Source organism: Heloderma suspectum, chromosome 15, assembly GCF_057233095.1.
Source record: "Heloderma suspectum isolate Gila_16-S chromosome 15, 16-S_ref, whole genome shotgun sequence".
Classification (NCBI taxonomy): domain Eukaryota; kingdom Metazoa; phylum Chordata; class Lepidosauria; order Squamata; family Helodermatidae; genus Heloderma; species Heloderma suspectum.
In genome coordinates, this window is record NC_139472.1 from 6,078,351 (window position 1) to 6,093,449 (window position 15,099).

Genomic DNA, 15,099 nt, shown 5'->3' on the forward strand with positions numbered 1-15,099 from the left:
ATTCCAAGTGGTCTGCCTCACAAGAGGAAAAACACTTTATAAAAAAAGACTGATGGCTCTGTGTGCATGTGTAATGCCTACACAAATTCAAAATGCAACATAAAATGACTAGCAGAAGCACAGCAAAGGGTACAGATAATTTTTCTTTTTTAATGCAGCAAGTTTGACCCCCAGGCCCTCCCTAATCTCTTCCACTCCCTTTCTCTATGCAAGTACATCCTTGCAAGCCTTTCCCTCCCCAACCCCCTTACGTCACCCAGGCTGTTCTGTCTCCTTCTCTTCCTATTCCAGCTGGGGATGGGGGTATGCTGGAGTCTAGCGTGGGAGGGAGAGAGGGCAATGCCAAGCAAATCACAATGCCTTCCAAACGCCCATCTTCCAGGCAGGCTTCCCAATCTCCCATCTCCCCTGTAGGGGAGAGAAGCTGTCTGGGAGAGAGCCATTGGAACAGAATGATAATAATGTGTCTGGCACAGCCTCCATCTCTTTGGCTCAGTGAAGCATACCAGCTAATCTCTCCTCCACGATGGATATGTGAGGGAGCACAGGGATGAAGTCAGGGCCAAGCCCTGGGCAGCTCTTGCTAGAGGCACTGGGGGAGAGGGGAGGGAGAGGAGGGGGGCACCCCCCTTTTGCAACGCTCTTCTGTTTCTAACCTGGCGAGGTTCTGTTTTCTCAGCATCTCCTGCTGACGTGCAAATATCTCTGCTTGGGCCGGCTGCAGAAACCCGTAACCTGTGGAGGGAAGGAAAAGGAGATGGGAGTTAACGTGGAACTGCACGAGGCTACTCAGAACAGAAAAGAGAGACCTTTGTCTCATCCAGCACAGTACTGGGCCTCTCCCACTCTTCGGCCCAAGTCCCCATTTACTGGAGATGGATGCCAGAGGCTAACATGTGGAATCTTCTGTGTTGAAAGCAGGGAACCTCCAGCCTCTGGGCCAGATGCAGCCTGCACGGCCTCCCCATCCGGCCAGTTCTCCCAGCCTAATGCTCTGTCCTCACCCACTCCTTGGCCCCCTTTTCTCGGCTGCTCACCTCATTACCACTGATCAACAGGGGTGGGGTGGGGGAGATTTAAACCTCCCCTCCCTGAATCTCCTCCATCCCTTCATGCTACTCACCTGATTGGCAGGAAACATCTGAACAGTGGAAAAGAGCGGAGTTGGTTCAAGAGTCCCACACTTGAGCAGCCACTCTGTAGCCCATTTTCCTTGCTGCTCCACTGTTTCCTGACAATCAGCTGAGCAGCACAGTGGTGGTGGTAACCACAAGGTTTAAACCTCCCCTCCCCATCACTGGTTTCTTGCCCCATGCTACTCAGGTGATTGGTGGAAACAGGGCAGGGGAGTGAGAGGTGCATGTGCGAATGACTGGGGTGTGTATATGTGGACAGATGGGAGTGTGTGGTGTGTGTGTATGAGAGAGAATGGTGTGTGTGTGTGTGTGTGTGTGTAAGATAAGGGGGAGAGGATGGGGGGGAGAGGGGGAGAGAGAGAGAGAGGTGGGTCAAAGAGAGAGAAAAGAATGTGGCAGGGAGAGAGAAAGGTGGGTCAAAGAGAGAGAAAAGAGTGTGGCAGGGAGAGAGAGAGAGAAAGGTGGGTCAGAGAGAGAGAAAAGGGTGTGTGTGGGAGAGAGAGAATGGTGGGTCAAAGAGAGAGAAAAGGGTGTTGGGGGGAGAGAGAAAGGTGGGTCAAAGAGAGAAAAGGGTGTGGCAGGGAGAGAGAGAGAAAGGTGGGTCAGAGAGAGAGAAAAGGGTGTGCGTGGGGGGAGAGAGAATGGTGGGTCAAAGAGAGAGAAAGGGTGGTGGGGGGAGAGAGAGAAAGGTGGGTCAAAGGGAGAGAAAAGGATGTGGCAGGGAGAGAGAGAGAAAGGTGGGTCAGAGAGAGAGAAAAGGGTGTGGGGGGGAGAGAATGGTGGGTCAGAGAGAGAGAAAAGGGTGTGTGTGTGGGGGGGAGAAAGACACAGGGGGGAATGGGGTGTCCTCTTTGGCTCTGGCCCCACCCAGTGATGGTATCCAGCTCCCAACCACTTTTCCTGAAAGGAATGTCTCCCTTCAAGCCCCCCGGTCTGAAGTATGTGCTGTACCACTGTGCTGTGCCTTTTGACTGTGAAAGAGGAACAGTGGTGCCATCAGGAGAAGACTCCAGGGCAGATATCCAGGGCCCCATCCACCAGAATGAGTAGGAGGGTCCTGCCAAACACAGCAGGGCTGACTTATCACATTTGGAGGCCAGTGAAGTAACAGATATTAACATCTAGAGGCCTACCCTCCTATCCCCCAATAATACAAGTGAGTCCAAAGTCTAAAAGTACACAAATGCACTACTAAAGAAGAACATCCCTATCCAAAACCCTTTCCCCTGCTGGAACACCCTGTATTTAGCCATATGGGATTATCTTCTGCACAGGTGGGCACACTTACCTGGTGTCTGGCACAAAGCCGAAGGCACCCCTAAAAACGGGGGTCTCAAGTGGGGACCTAATGCAATGTGAGGAGCATTTTGAGGCGACAGAAGAGGGGGTGGATGGGACATCTCTCTAAAGGGAGGGAAAGAAAAAAAAAAAGGTTAGAACATTCCACTTAGAGATGAGGGGAGAAGGAGAGGTGTTGGCCAAAGTCAGAGAAGCTACTCAGGGGCAGAGGAGCAAGGAAGAATTCCGGTTCCTAGCTCAAAAGTGTTGCTTTTGAGGTATTCCTGGCCCTGCGCAGATGTGCTATGCTGAACTACACAATTCACTAGGACAGTAAGGAAGTCAAGAACTGAGCAAGAAGAACTACAGCACAGAGAAAGACAGGGACAAACTCATCTATAGAAAAAAAAATCAAAGTGCAGTTTAATTTTTCACCATTTGTACAAAACCCCTGCAAAGTGAGCTAGGCTGCCTCAGTTTCCATTGAGTCAGTCTTGATTAGGAAGCCCTCTCTTATCGGGCCAGCCAGTAAGGGAACACTCACACACATCCTTTGCACTGCCATTGGCCTCAGCACCAGGGTAGTAACAGTTCCTTCAACTGCCATGTATCTGTTCTATTTATCTATCTTCTACCCTGCTGTTCAATGGAAGAGCTCAAAGCAGCTTTGCACGTGGTTTGGGGGGGGGGTGTCTCTCTCATCCAGACAGTTTACACGACCAGTTTCCTCATGGGTCGTCGCAGCACCCTAGGGAGCCATTTGACTAACTAGCTACGCTCGCCTCAGCTCCCATCGGACAAAACATCCATGGCGAAACACATCCCTTGGCTAATAAGCCAATGAAGAGACAGGCTGCTTCTAAAGCCAGGATTTCAGAAAAGAGGTTTACAGCGCACAATCTGGTGTGTGTCCACTCAGAAGTAAGACCTCCAGAGTTCAAGGGGTCTTACTCCCAAGTTAGGCACATAGAGTAGGGGTGTTGAACCACTTTCAGCCAGAGGCCTGAATTTCATTTTGGAGAAGCCCTTGGGGGCTGCATCCCAGTGGGGCAGGACTAAAGGCAAAAGGGGGCAGACCTAAAATACCAGCATCTTTTAGTTGAAAGCTCCTATTGCCTGTAAATGCTTTAGGAGAGGCATTTCAACCTTTTAGAAGGGGGGGGGGGGACTGCACAAAAGCCAGGAAACTCCCAATCATTGGCCGGGGAAGGGGGGCGGGGGCAGGGGCATGACCATTGGGGGAACCCTCATGGGCCAGATCTGGCCACTGGAGCTGAGGTTCTGCACCCCTGACCATCAGGACTGCAGCCTTAATTGCTGGCCAAACCTGCAAGCCTTCGTAGTGCCCTTTCCCGCTCAACATTCTTTTTGTTTGGCTTAGGGAAATGTCTATGAGCCACTAACGGCTGGAAAGAAAGCCTGCATCGCTCGTGTGTAATGAGCTGAGGGGGAAAGTGCTGCAGCTCCGGATCCGTGCTCACCTCCTGGGGAAAGGAAATATATATTATGCTTGCTGGTTCCTTGTTCTCTTTCCAGCACGTTCTCCCCACCCCCTAGTCTTTTTTAGATTCTATTCCCACTCACAGGAAGATTTCCAGTTCAAAGAAGTCCAATGTTCTCATCCATGTGCCCAGAATGGAACATGCCCTGTCATCTCCTAATCCAGCCTTTCCCAGTCTGGTACCCTCTGGATGTTTTGGAGCTCAACTCCCATCAGCCCTAGCTAGCATGTCCAATGGTCAAGAATGCTGGGAGCTGTAGAGCAAAAATCCACATGTTTTGGAGTTCAACTCCCATCAGCCCTAGCTAGCATGTCCAATGGTCAAGAATGATAGGAGTTGTAGTCCAAAAATCCACATGTTTTGGAGTTCAACTCCTATCAGCCCTAGCTAGTATGTCCACTGGTCAAGAATACTGGGAGCTATAGAGCAAAAATCCACATTTCGAAGTTCAGCTCCCATCAGCCTTAGCTAGCATGTCCAATGGTCAAGAATGATAGGAGTTGTAGTCCAAAACACCTGGAGGGCACGAAGCCAGGGGAGGCTTCCCTAACCTGTTTTTGAGGTAGCTGAGAGAGAAGATGTGATGCTTGTCAGTTTCCTCAGAGGTGTGAAATTGGCATTTGTGGCTAGGAATACCAACCTCCCAGCCTCCCATACTTCCCAAACGACAACTTCTTGGGAATACTGGATGGACAAAAATTACTGTCTCCCAAGAACATTAAAATCTTCCCTCTCTCTAGCCAACATACATACAGAAACAGGAGCGATATAAAAAGCAGAGGGGCCGAAAGGTGTTTCTAATGAGACCCTACAAATGCTACGTGTGTGCAGAAAGAGAAAAGAAAATAATGGAGTGGATTAAAATTTCCCCCTCGGAAGACCCAGCGCTCCGTCCCCTCGTTCTCCTCCCATCTGTCCTTCTCCCCAAGTTACCGTCTGTCTCTCCCCCGCCTGCTCCCCTTCTGTCCGCCCCCCCTTCCTCGCCCATCTCCCCCCACACTCGCCCAAGCTTTCAGCTCTTCTCCCTCCTTCCTCCCTGGCTCTCCTCTAAACTAATTGCACAGCTCCCGGTGTCTGGAGGAGAGCCACGGATCGATCCGTCGCTGTTGAAATGTTAATGCTAATCGTATAACCGCTCCGCCAGCGCCTCTCACTTCAGTGGCAGCACCAATTAATCTCAGGTAACGCAGCGCCATGACCTTCGGGGCCCAGCGCCGGGGCAGCAGCCAAGCGATGCTTATGTAATTACACCGTGAAGTGTGTAATCACCTGCCCTAATCCCCGAGGCCTCACAATTAGCCGAGGCCTCGGTCGCCGGGCTGCCAAGTGTGCTGCCACTCCGGACAGCCGAGCGGATGAATAACGGACAATTAAAGTGGCGTGACGGGGGCCGGGGAGGTGTCCGCTCGATCGTAATTAGCTGTAATCATGGGGAGACGAGCCCGGCAGACGTGCCGCTCGTTTTATAAGAAGCAATTTAGGGAAATCAAGTGGCGTTTAACCATTTTGTGGCCAAGCGGGCACGGTGCCCCCTCGCCGACCTCCCATAAACATGGCGGGGGGGCCTCACAGTAGCAAGGGGAGTGGGAAACATCCATTAATGGAGACATCTGGAGTGGCCCTGCTGTTCATCCAGTGCCAGCTCCACGTTTCTGGGGTCCCTTGAGCAAGTGGGCCCCTTTCCTCACCGCCACTGTCGCCAGCTACTCTTGCTCCTTGTTCTCTTTCTCACCATGGCTACCACTTGCTTGCTGGACAAGCAGAGAGCTGGGGAGCAAGTAGGCACGTGCTGCTCCTCTTTCTCACCACCACCCGTGTCTGGGCCAGACCAAGAGGCAGGTGAACAAGCAGGTTGCAACGGGGAAGAGGAGGAGCAAGTCTCGGGCCTCATAGCAGGGGGCTCCTGCTGGGATGTGGGCCCTTGACAGCTGCCCAATCATGCCTACCCTTGGTCCCAACTATGTCCTTCTCTCGCTCCCATCTCCGTGCCTCCTTGGCAAGTACCGCAAGACGGAGGGATGGCCACCAATTTGGATGGCTTTAAAAGGAGGTTAGCCTGGAGGAGAAGTCTATCAATGGCTACTAGCCCTGATGGCTCTGTGCTCCTCCAGTACCACAGGCAGTAGCCTGTACAGACCAGTTGCTGGGGAACATGGGCAGGAGGATGCTGTTCCACTCATGTCATCCTTGTGAGTTTCCCATGGGCAGCTGATTGGCCTCTGTGTGAATAGAATGCTGGACTAGATGAACCCTTGGTCTGACCCAGCAGGGCTTTTCTTATGTATTTAAGTACCCCTTCTGCCTGGGACCATCTTCCCCCCTCTTTTCGTCAATCTCCTTCAAGATCCCAATTCACTTTGACTCACCCTACACTATCATTTGTCAACACACCACCCCTCATTCCATACAAACTCACTGTGCCCTGGCACTGTCCGCCTAATGTGGATTGTAAGCTCCCTGCACAGGTAAGACGGCAGTTCTACATCCTGCAAGGGGCCTAGACAAACTAAACTTGACCCCTGTAGTGCTCTGGGTGCCATTTATTTTCTTTACAAATTTACCTTTTGCTACTGAATTCAAGGGAGGCGATGGGATGCCCCATGTGGCCCACCCTTGGCCTAGAGCTTTCAGCCTGTGTTCTGGAAACCCCTGGTCTTCCACGGAAGCTCATCAAGGCGATTCTCCACAAGTTCAATAATGGCGGGACAAGGCTGCTTGCCTGCCATCACCCACCTTCCCTGCATCTTGCATCCGCATGGGAGTACGGAGTGTGTTCTCAGGGACTGTTCCGAAGTAGCTCTCTTCTGAGTGAACAGTACTGACTCCATTTTGAGACACAGCCCAAAAGCCAGGCGGCTTCATCCCCAGCCTGAGCAAAGGTGGGGGAAAGGAATAGGGTTGAGAGCATCTTGCAAGACTAGATCAAGCAATTCAGTTTTTGATGGACTTCTTACAACACATTCCCCAAGGGCAAAGGTGGGGGTAAAAATTCAGCAAAACATGAATGTGCTGAATAGCAGGAGTGATATCTGGTAAGTTACCTAGTCAACTACCTGCAATATGCTCCCATGGTTGAACTCCAGCCTCCAGACCTGTCTTTCGGACAGTCATTAACATGCAAGGTCATCTTTTGGTAAAAGAGGAAGAGATCGCAAGTAGGGCTTTTGTTTCCAGCAGGTACAGCCACCATCCCAAGCACCCTCTTTTGTTATACGGGAGGGAAGGCCCACTCAGCCTTCCTCCCACAGCAAGCAGCACCATCTCCAGTGCCTATGAGCAGTGTCTGGCTCATCGGAGTTGTGCTGTCACTGCCTGTCTCTGAACTGTATAAGAAGCCGGGGGCAGTCCATGAGGTGTGGGGCCATGCTGCTGAAATCATTCGAAGTCTCTCCTCCCAGAAAAAAGGCTGCATGCTGAAATTGCTGCCAAGCTCCTTGCTTGCCAGAGCAAGGTGCCAACAGTGGGTGCTTTGCCTCCCCTAGTCAAGGCTCTCTGCTTTCCTTCCTCCTCACCTGAGACCAGGAGTTGCAACATGCACTCGTTCCTGTCTGCAGGAAAGGGCTTCAGCCCAAGGAAAGGTATAATGCTAAATTGTAGTTTCCACCCCCTCTTTCCCGTGTGTGTGTGTGTGTGTGTGTGTGTGTGTAGGTTCCAGGCCTCGGGAAGACTCCTTCCCACAGTCTTGAAATCTACTCTTAGGCCCAGAGCTTAGCTTCACCAAGAATGCAGCTAGTTTCCCACCAAAGCATAGCTTGATGAAGGCTGGAGCCTTAAGTGTTAAATCCATTTGCTCAGCTAATTCCCCCCAAACTAGCTTGTGCATTTGAATCTTTGTAAACCTCAATAAATGTGTCATTGTGGCGCTATCCTCTCCAACAGTGTCTGAGTGTGAATCTCTTTGGGTGGGAATCACCTTCTTAGCCATAGACGCTCTATTGCCAATGTCTAAAGATTCCTTGTAAGTGTGTGTGTATGTGTCTCGTTAGAACATGTGCAAGTTTGTACACGGGTCTAACCAGAGCACATCACATAACAGTATGCTTCCGTTTCACTGGAGGCAAGGAGGAGACCTAAGAACCCTGGCCAATACCTTGAAAGGATCAGTGGCGTGCGCCCCAGAACTTAACCCAGAGTCCTCTACCACATCCTGAGATTTCCGTGACAGACATATGGAAGAAGTAAACATCCCTTGAAGGCCGATGTTTAAAAACCACTCTACACCTGGGGGGTGGGGGGAATCCAAGGTCATGAGTGGGGATGGGAGGAAGAACACATCACTCAATGGCCCTACCCAAATATGGGATATAAATCAATGCCCAGTTAGTGACTGCCGTTAGTGTCATTCCAGGGGAGCTGGGGTTGGAGTGGCTTTTGAATCTTGGCTAGGAAGCCTCCTCTTTGAGCGGCTGAATCTCAATCTTTTTCCAGCATCAACTTTTTGGCTCCAGACACCGCGTAGAACAGAGCCTGTTTTCTCTCCCTTTGGGGGTGCCTTGATCTGCCTAGGCCCTGATGGGTTTGCAAGCAAGATGTAGAGAAGGTGGGAGTTGTTGCCACAGGGCTTGAAAAGGTTACGCTGTGGTCTTCTTTTGAGAGAGAGAGCAAGGGAGAGAGAGCGCACTTATGCGATGCTCTCTTTTTATATAGTTTTTGGAAGAGTTAAAAAGGACACTAACTTGCTGGGAGGGCAGTACAGAATGACAGCCCACAGCATATTCAGCAAGGCATGACAGTCGGATGAAGGGAAGCACAAGGAGCTGCAGCACATACACAAGGCTCTGCATAGATGCTGCAAGTGCAGGGTAAAAAAGTAGCTAGTACAGGATTCAGCTTCCAGAGAACATCAGCGTTCATTAAAAGGTTAAAAAAATGAAAAAGTTTCTAGCCCTTAGGGCTGACAAGATAGAAGAAAGAATACAGGGCAAACACCCGCTGAAATCGCATCAGCTGAAGGGGTTGGCCAAACAGGGTTTCCAGCTGCTCGAGGTAAGGCGTTGGTGCCTTGCCTAGCTCCTTAATCCTCCCTATTAATTGCCCAAACCAGTATAAATTATGCACAGCAGCAGGCATTGCAGAATAAATCATGCAAAGGAAGAGCAATTATGCAAATCCACTTCATTTGCATAATTTATGTGGGGATGCAGAACACAGCCTTTTCTTGGGGCAGAATTTGAATATTCTCTCTCTTTTTTTTTTTAGCAGACCCAGCTAGGCAGTCAGAGCAATGTGCAGCTCTACACCAGCCTAAAATCCCGCATTTAAAAAAGGGCTTTCTGCTTCCATTTTAAATGCAGTATCACAATGGACTCCTGCATTTAACAGAGAGGAAGGCCAGGATCTCTTCTTGATCATCCCAGAGTGCAGGACACGGAATAATGGGCTCAAGTGACAGGAAGCCAGATTCCGGCTGAACATCAGGAAAAACTTCCTGTTAGAGCAATACGACAATGGAACCAATTCCCTAGGGAAGTGGTGGGCTCTCCCACACTGGAGGCGTTCAAGACGAGGCTGGACAGCCATCTGTCAGGGATGCTCTGACTTGGATTCCTGCATTGAGCAGGGGATTGGACTTGATGGCCTTGTAGGCCCCTTCCAGCCCTACTATTCTATGATACTATGATTCTATGACTCCCTTTACACATGCCTCCTTTCCCCCCTCCTTCTTCCCCTTCTCTGAGTCTTCCATATGTTTCATTGGTCTCACTCCTCTTCTTGCAGCTTTTCCTTTTCCACAGAGGGAACTCAAGCAGAACACAAGCAGGGTAATTTGATAGCTCATTATCTCCAATCTATTTAAAAACAGAATAAAGGACATTCAGAGCAGGAGACGCCCTGGAGGTTCACGATGTCATCTAAAGGGCCCACAAACTTCCATGAGTGAGCAATCTCAATAGCAGGATAACAGCTCCGTGTGAAGAAGCCCAGTGATGCAGCTCTGGATTTAAGGCATAGTAGAAGACTCTGGAGTGGTGGGTTCTCACCTGGCGGATAGAGTTTATGATTGCAAAACCAAGAAAAAGTGATTTGCAGAATCATGGAGCTTGAAGGAGAACTCACCTAGGTCCAAACCCCTTCTCAGTGCAGTAGCTGCGGTGCAGGATGCATGTCTGATGAACAGCTATCCAGCTTCTGCTTAAATATCTCCGCAAAGGAGAGTCTGCCACCTCTGAAGATAGTCTGTTCCACTGTCGAACAGCTCTTAGCACTAGGATGTTTCCCCTCCCGCAGGGGCAAGGAACCTCTTTCAGCCCAACAGCCAAATTCCATTTCGGAGAAGCTCCCCAGAGCCGCCTTCCAATAGCGGGTGGAGCTGAAGGAAAAGGGGGCAGGGCCAAAAACAAAAAGGGTGGGGCCAAAAATACAAAAGAGACACCTGCACGTAGGCCTTAGGAGAGGCATTTTGACTTATAGAATGGGGAAAAACTGCACAAAAGCTAGGAAACTACCAACTAGTGATTGGGGGAGAGGGTGTGAGGTGAGGAGGAGGACGTGCAGCCTTCAGGGGAACCCCAGAGGGCGGGATTGGGCCCCCAGGAGAGCTGGATTTGGCCCCCAAGCTGGAGGTTATGTGCCCCTGCCCTAATATTTAGCCATAACCTGCTCCCTTGCAATTCCAGCCACTGGTTCTAGTCCTGCTCTCTGGGGCAACAGAGAACAAGCCTGCTCCATCTGCATTAATTAATCCAGACTAAACAGGGAGGCTTTTGTGTGTATAAAAAGGTAAAGGTGTCCCCAACCAGTCGTGTCCGACTCTGGGGTGTGGTGCTGATCTCCATTTCTAAGCCGAAGAGCCAGCGCTGTCCGAAGACGCTTCCGTGGTCATGTGGCCGGCATGACTGAACACCGAGGTGCACGGAACGCTGTTACCTTTCCCGCCGAAGCGGTACCTATTTATCTACTTGCAATTTCTTGCTTTCGAACTGCTAGGTTGGCAGGAGCTGGGACTGAAGACGGGAGCTCACTCCATCATGCAGCACTCGGGTCTCGAACCGCTGTCCTGCTGACCTTCCGGTCTGCAATTCAGCGTCTCAACCACTCAGCCACCGCAGCCCCTTTTGTGTGTATACCCAAGGACAATTAACAAATTAGCACCAAGGAAACAAATCAGGATTTGGAATAAGTGCTTAGATGTATTTGTATATACATATGGATGTGGTGTTGCGTGCACACACCATCAACAACACACATAGCTCATCCAGGGGTTTGCGTGCACACACCATCAACAACACACATAACTCATCCAGGGGTTTGCGTGCAAGGATATTAGGGGATTTTAACTGCATGTTGCTAAATTTGATATGTCCTTTAAGAGGAGACAAATGGTTCACAAGGCTTTAAAAGTATTGACTTTTCTTTAACAATAAGCGCTAATGGCCTTCAAATAATCAATACTTTAAGTCATTACGGGGTTACACATTATACTGTTAAAACCGTGCAGTGCATTGTTAACCCCATCTCCAATCGCAAACACCCAGCAGACTTACAAGCTGCCTCTTCTAAAGGGGTGGGGGTGGAGGGAGAGGAGGGGGATGCTGGGCAGCTGGCAGAGAGGGGAAAACAGGGTTGAATCCAAGGATGTGTTTGCAGAAAGAACACAGACCGAACCGGAGAGATCTGAAATTTACTCTAAAACAGGGGTGCAGAACATCAGACCCGCAGGTGAAATCTGGCCCTCCTGGGGTCCCAATCCGGCATCTGGAGTTCCCCAGAGGGCCATACCCCTCTTCCTCTGGCTGCATCCCATTTCCCCAACCACCAAACGTTTGGTGGTTTTCCATCTTTTGCACAAACTTCTAAACAGTTGAAAAGCCTCTCCCGAGGTTTAGTTACTAGCAGTGAGAGCTTTAGGGCACAATCCATGGCTGGCTGGGGAATGCTGGGAGTTGTAGGACTTTTTTTTCTGTCTAAACAAGTGTAGTATTGTGCCCTAAAGCTAAAATACTGTGAGATTACTGGCATTTGGCCCTGCACCCTTTTGCCTTTGGACCCGCCCACCACCGGAATGTGGCCCTCAAAAACGTATCCTTAATTGGATTTGGCCCTTGGGCTGAAAGAGATTCAATATTGCCACCCCCACCCCATGTTCTACAAGGATGGGTTTGGGTGGAGGAATAGAACAAGGCATTCTCCCTTACTGTTGCAGGGAGTGACAGTTTATGAGGGTCAAACTAGATGTTCAGCAAAAAACCCAAAGCTTTGCTGAACTTCTAAAAGCAGAGGGAGGGAGAGGGTGCGATTCGGAAGGTGGGAGGAGTGGGTGGGTGTCAACCCCTGCCGTCGCCCTCAGTGCCATCCATACACCCCTCTCCTCCAGGTGCTTTGGTTCCTACGTCCTTGTTTACAGCAGCTGGGAGAAAAACAGCACACAGGGAAAGCTTACGTTCCCGCCGCACCCATTTCTCCCATTAAAAGGGCTCTGCTCCCTTCACGTCCTGCCTGCAGGCTTCCCAAAGGCAACTGGTTGACCACTGTGTGGAAGAGGATGCTGAACTAGATGAGCCATTCGTCAGTTCCTGGGTTCATAGGAACCTCCATGTATGGGGTAGTGTAGCTGCGGCACTGGGGAGAAGCAGCAGGGAAAGGCAATTGCCTCCATGCCATGCTTACGGGATTCCAGAGATCTCTGGTTGGGCAAAATGGAAAGGAGGACTACTAGAGATGGATCTTTGGTTTGATCCACCAGGGGCCCTTCTTCAAGGCATAGAATTGGAGGGGTCCTCTAAGGGTCATCTAGCCCTCCCCCCGCTGATGCAGGAAAACGGCCACTGCTGTGACAGCATCCCTGAACGGTAGCCATCCATCCTCTGCTTGAAAAACTCTAAGAAAGGAGAGTCCACCACCATCTGAGGCAGTCTGTTCCACTGTCAAACAGCCTGTAATGTGAGGTTCTTCCTAATGTTGAGTCGAAATGTATCAAATGTATCTTGTATCCATAAGGACTAGAAGCTTACTTTTTTTTTTTTCAAGGAGGAAACTAAATTCTACAGCCAATTGGCCCCTTTTCAGCATTCCTTCAGAATCACACCATTCAGACGGCCCTGCTGACGTGCATCAGACCGCTGGGGCTTTGCGTCCTGCACTCTGCCTCTCCAAAGTCTCAGGCAAGGAGAGGCCACTCCTAGCCCTGCCACCCAAGATCCTTTCAATTGAATGCAACCCCAGGGACCAAACCTCCTGCTCTACCAGCCAGGGTTACATCCCCTCCTGTTGCTTCTTACCCAGGGATCTAATCCACTCCAAACGCTGGCCGCCTAGCTGTCTTTCTAGCTGCGCTTGACTGCCTCCACCCTGTGCAAGCCAAGCAAGATGGAAAAGGTCTCCGTCACTCCTCCTCTCTGCAGTGCCAGCTTTGTAAATAAGCCCGAGTCGCCAGCGGGCCTCTCCTCCCTTCCCCGCTTGCCCCCCCCCTCTGCCTTCAGCTAATGGCTGAATTCTTCAGTGGCTAATTATTCTTGCTGCTGCATCCATGAACTGACCTAATCCCCGTGGAGCTCCCGACAGGAAGCTGAAATGGAATTTTAGCACCATGCCAAGCCGCTTCCACTCCCCTCAACCCCCACGACATGCATTATTGCCTGACTCCCGGGAAAGGCAGACGCCATAAATCTACCTGCAGTTTGTTCTGTTGAAGCCAGAACCCTAGCCGCCCCTCCTTGCTCCGCCACGCTGCCCCCTCCCCTCCCCTCCACCCCACACACACTCTGGCCACCCCTGGACATTCACTGCCTACCTGCCTCTTCAAACCTCCATGCCCTTCAGAACATCTAGGCATACAGGAAAGCAGCTTTGATTGACCTTGTTGACACCCTCTCCCCCCACCCCCAGCAGCCTGATACAAAACCACAAGGCCTGGGGGAAAGGAGAGATGAACCGAGTGAGCATCTTGACTCTGCGGCTGTCCAAGGTGCCCTTTCCCTCGGACTGAACTGCTGCTGGTAGGGTAGTGGAGGGAATCGTCAAAACTCTTCTGCTCCCTTTAAAAACATTATGCTCATTATGCCAGGGACTCCTGACCCAGGATGATTACAAGCTACTTCCTCTCTCTTCTTCTTCAAATCCCACCTCAAGGCCTGTCTTCGGATAAACCCCTTAAATGAAGCCTCTGTATCTACATTTCTGCGCATGCAACTCTTTACCCTGGCCATTCTCTTTCCTTCACCCCCTCTACTGTCACCCCACTGTTGGAATCTCTTTGAGGCAAGGACCACCCTCCCTCCGTCTCAATCTCTCTCTCTCTCTGCTTATGTCAGGATGTGTAGAGATGCCCAGCATTTCAACAATGAGCACAAAATGCGTACACATACAACCTTACCCCCAGCTGGAGCTTGGAGGGAACCCATTTTCAGCTGAAGGGACTTATGCACAGCACTGACTAGCCAGCTCTAGTATCCTCCTCCCACCATTCTTGAAGAATATTTTTCAAGTACATAAAAGTAAGAAATTTATATTGTGCTCTTCTGCCCATAGGGTACTTGGAGAAGCTATACAAAACATAGGACAATATTTATGAATTGTTTATATTAAAGACATTTCTACGTGATGTACAAAAATAAGTCTTCCGACAAAATAAGTATTGTCTTCCTGGAAATTCCTGTTGGAAAAGGTGTGTTTTCAGTACATGCCAAAACCCCAGAAGGGTTGGCGCCTACCTAATTTGAAGTGGTAGGGAGTTCCCTTAAAAAGACTCCACCCATTCTTCCTTGCAGTCTCTTATGCCTGGGACTTCCATCATCTATCTGTTCTCTGTGTTGTGAAGCTTCTCTGAGTGGCCTATAGGCAGATGAGCACCATATAAATAAATTACTTAGACTTGATTATGAAAGGCACTGCAATCAGGAAACTGAAATGTTTGATAGAAAGGAAAGAATACGTATTTATTCCTGTTTTGCCAATTGCTTTACCATATATATTCTTTGTGTATGTATATACACCCCTATAAAGATATAATATAGGAAAAAGCAGAAATAAACATTAAAACACCACCATAAACAATCCCAAAAGCAGCAATCTAAAATAGAGTACACAAACTGGCAGTGGTATACCTATGAATACTAAAAGCCTGTCGAATGCGAAAGTTTTCAGATTGGAGCAAAAAATGGCCAGAGAGAGAACCTGACAGATCTCTACAGAAGAACATTCCAGAGCCATGTTGCCGCCACAGAGAAGGCTCTGTCTCTTGTGCT

At 50.0% G+C, this 15,099-nt stretch overlaps 1 protein-coding gene across 9 annotated transcripts in view; it reads right to left on the minus strand.

Annotated features, from left to right (window-relative positions):
* Positions 1-15,099, minus strand: part of SAMD11 (sterile alpha motif domain containing 11) — a 226,148-nt gene that overhangs the window by 27,351 nt on the left and 183,698 nt on the right. For all 9 annotated transcript variants that reach the window (XM_084821698.1, XM_084821696.1, XM_084821693.1 and 6 more), the window contains 2 exons: positions 2,425-2,540; positions 657-735 (listed from right to left, as the gene is read on the minus strand). In XM_084821698.1, coding sequence (XP_084677824.1) covers positions 657-735; positions 2,425-2,540 — 195 coding nt within the window. The remainder of the gene's footprint in view (positions 1-656; positions 736-2,424; positions 2,541-15,099) is intronic.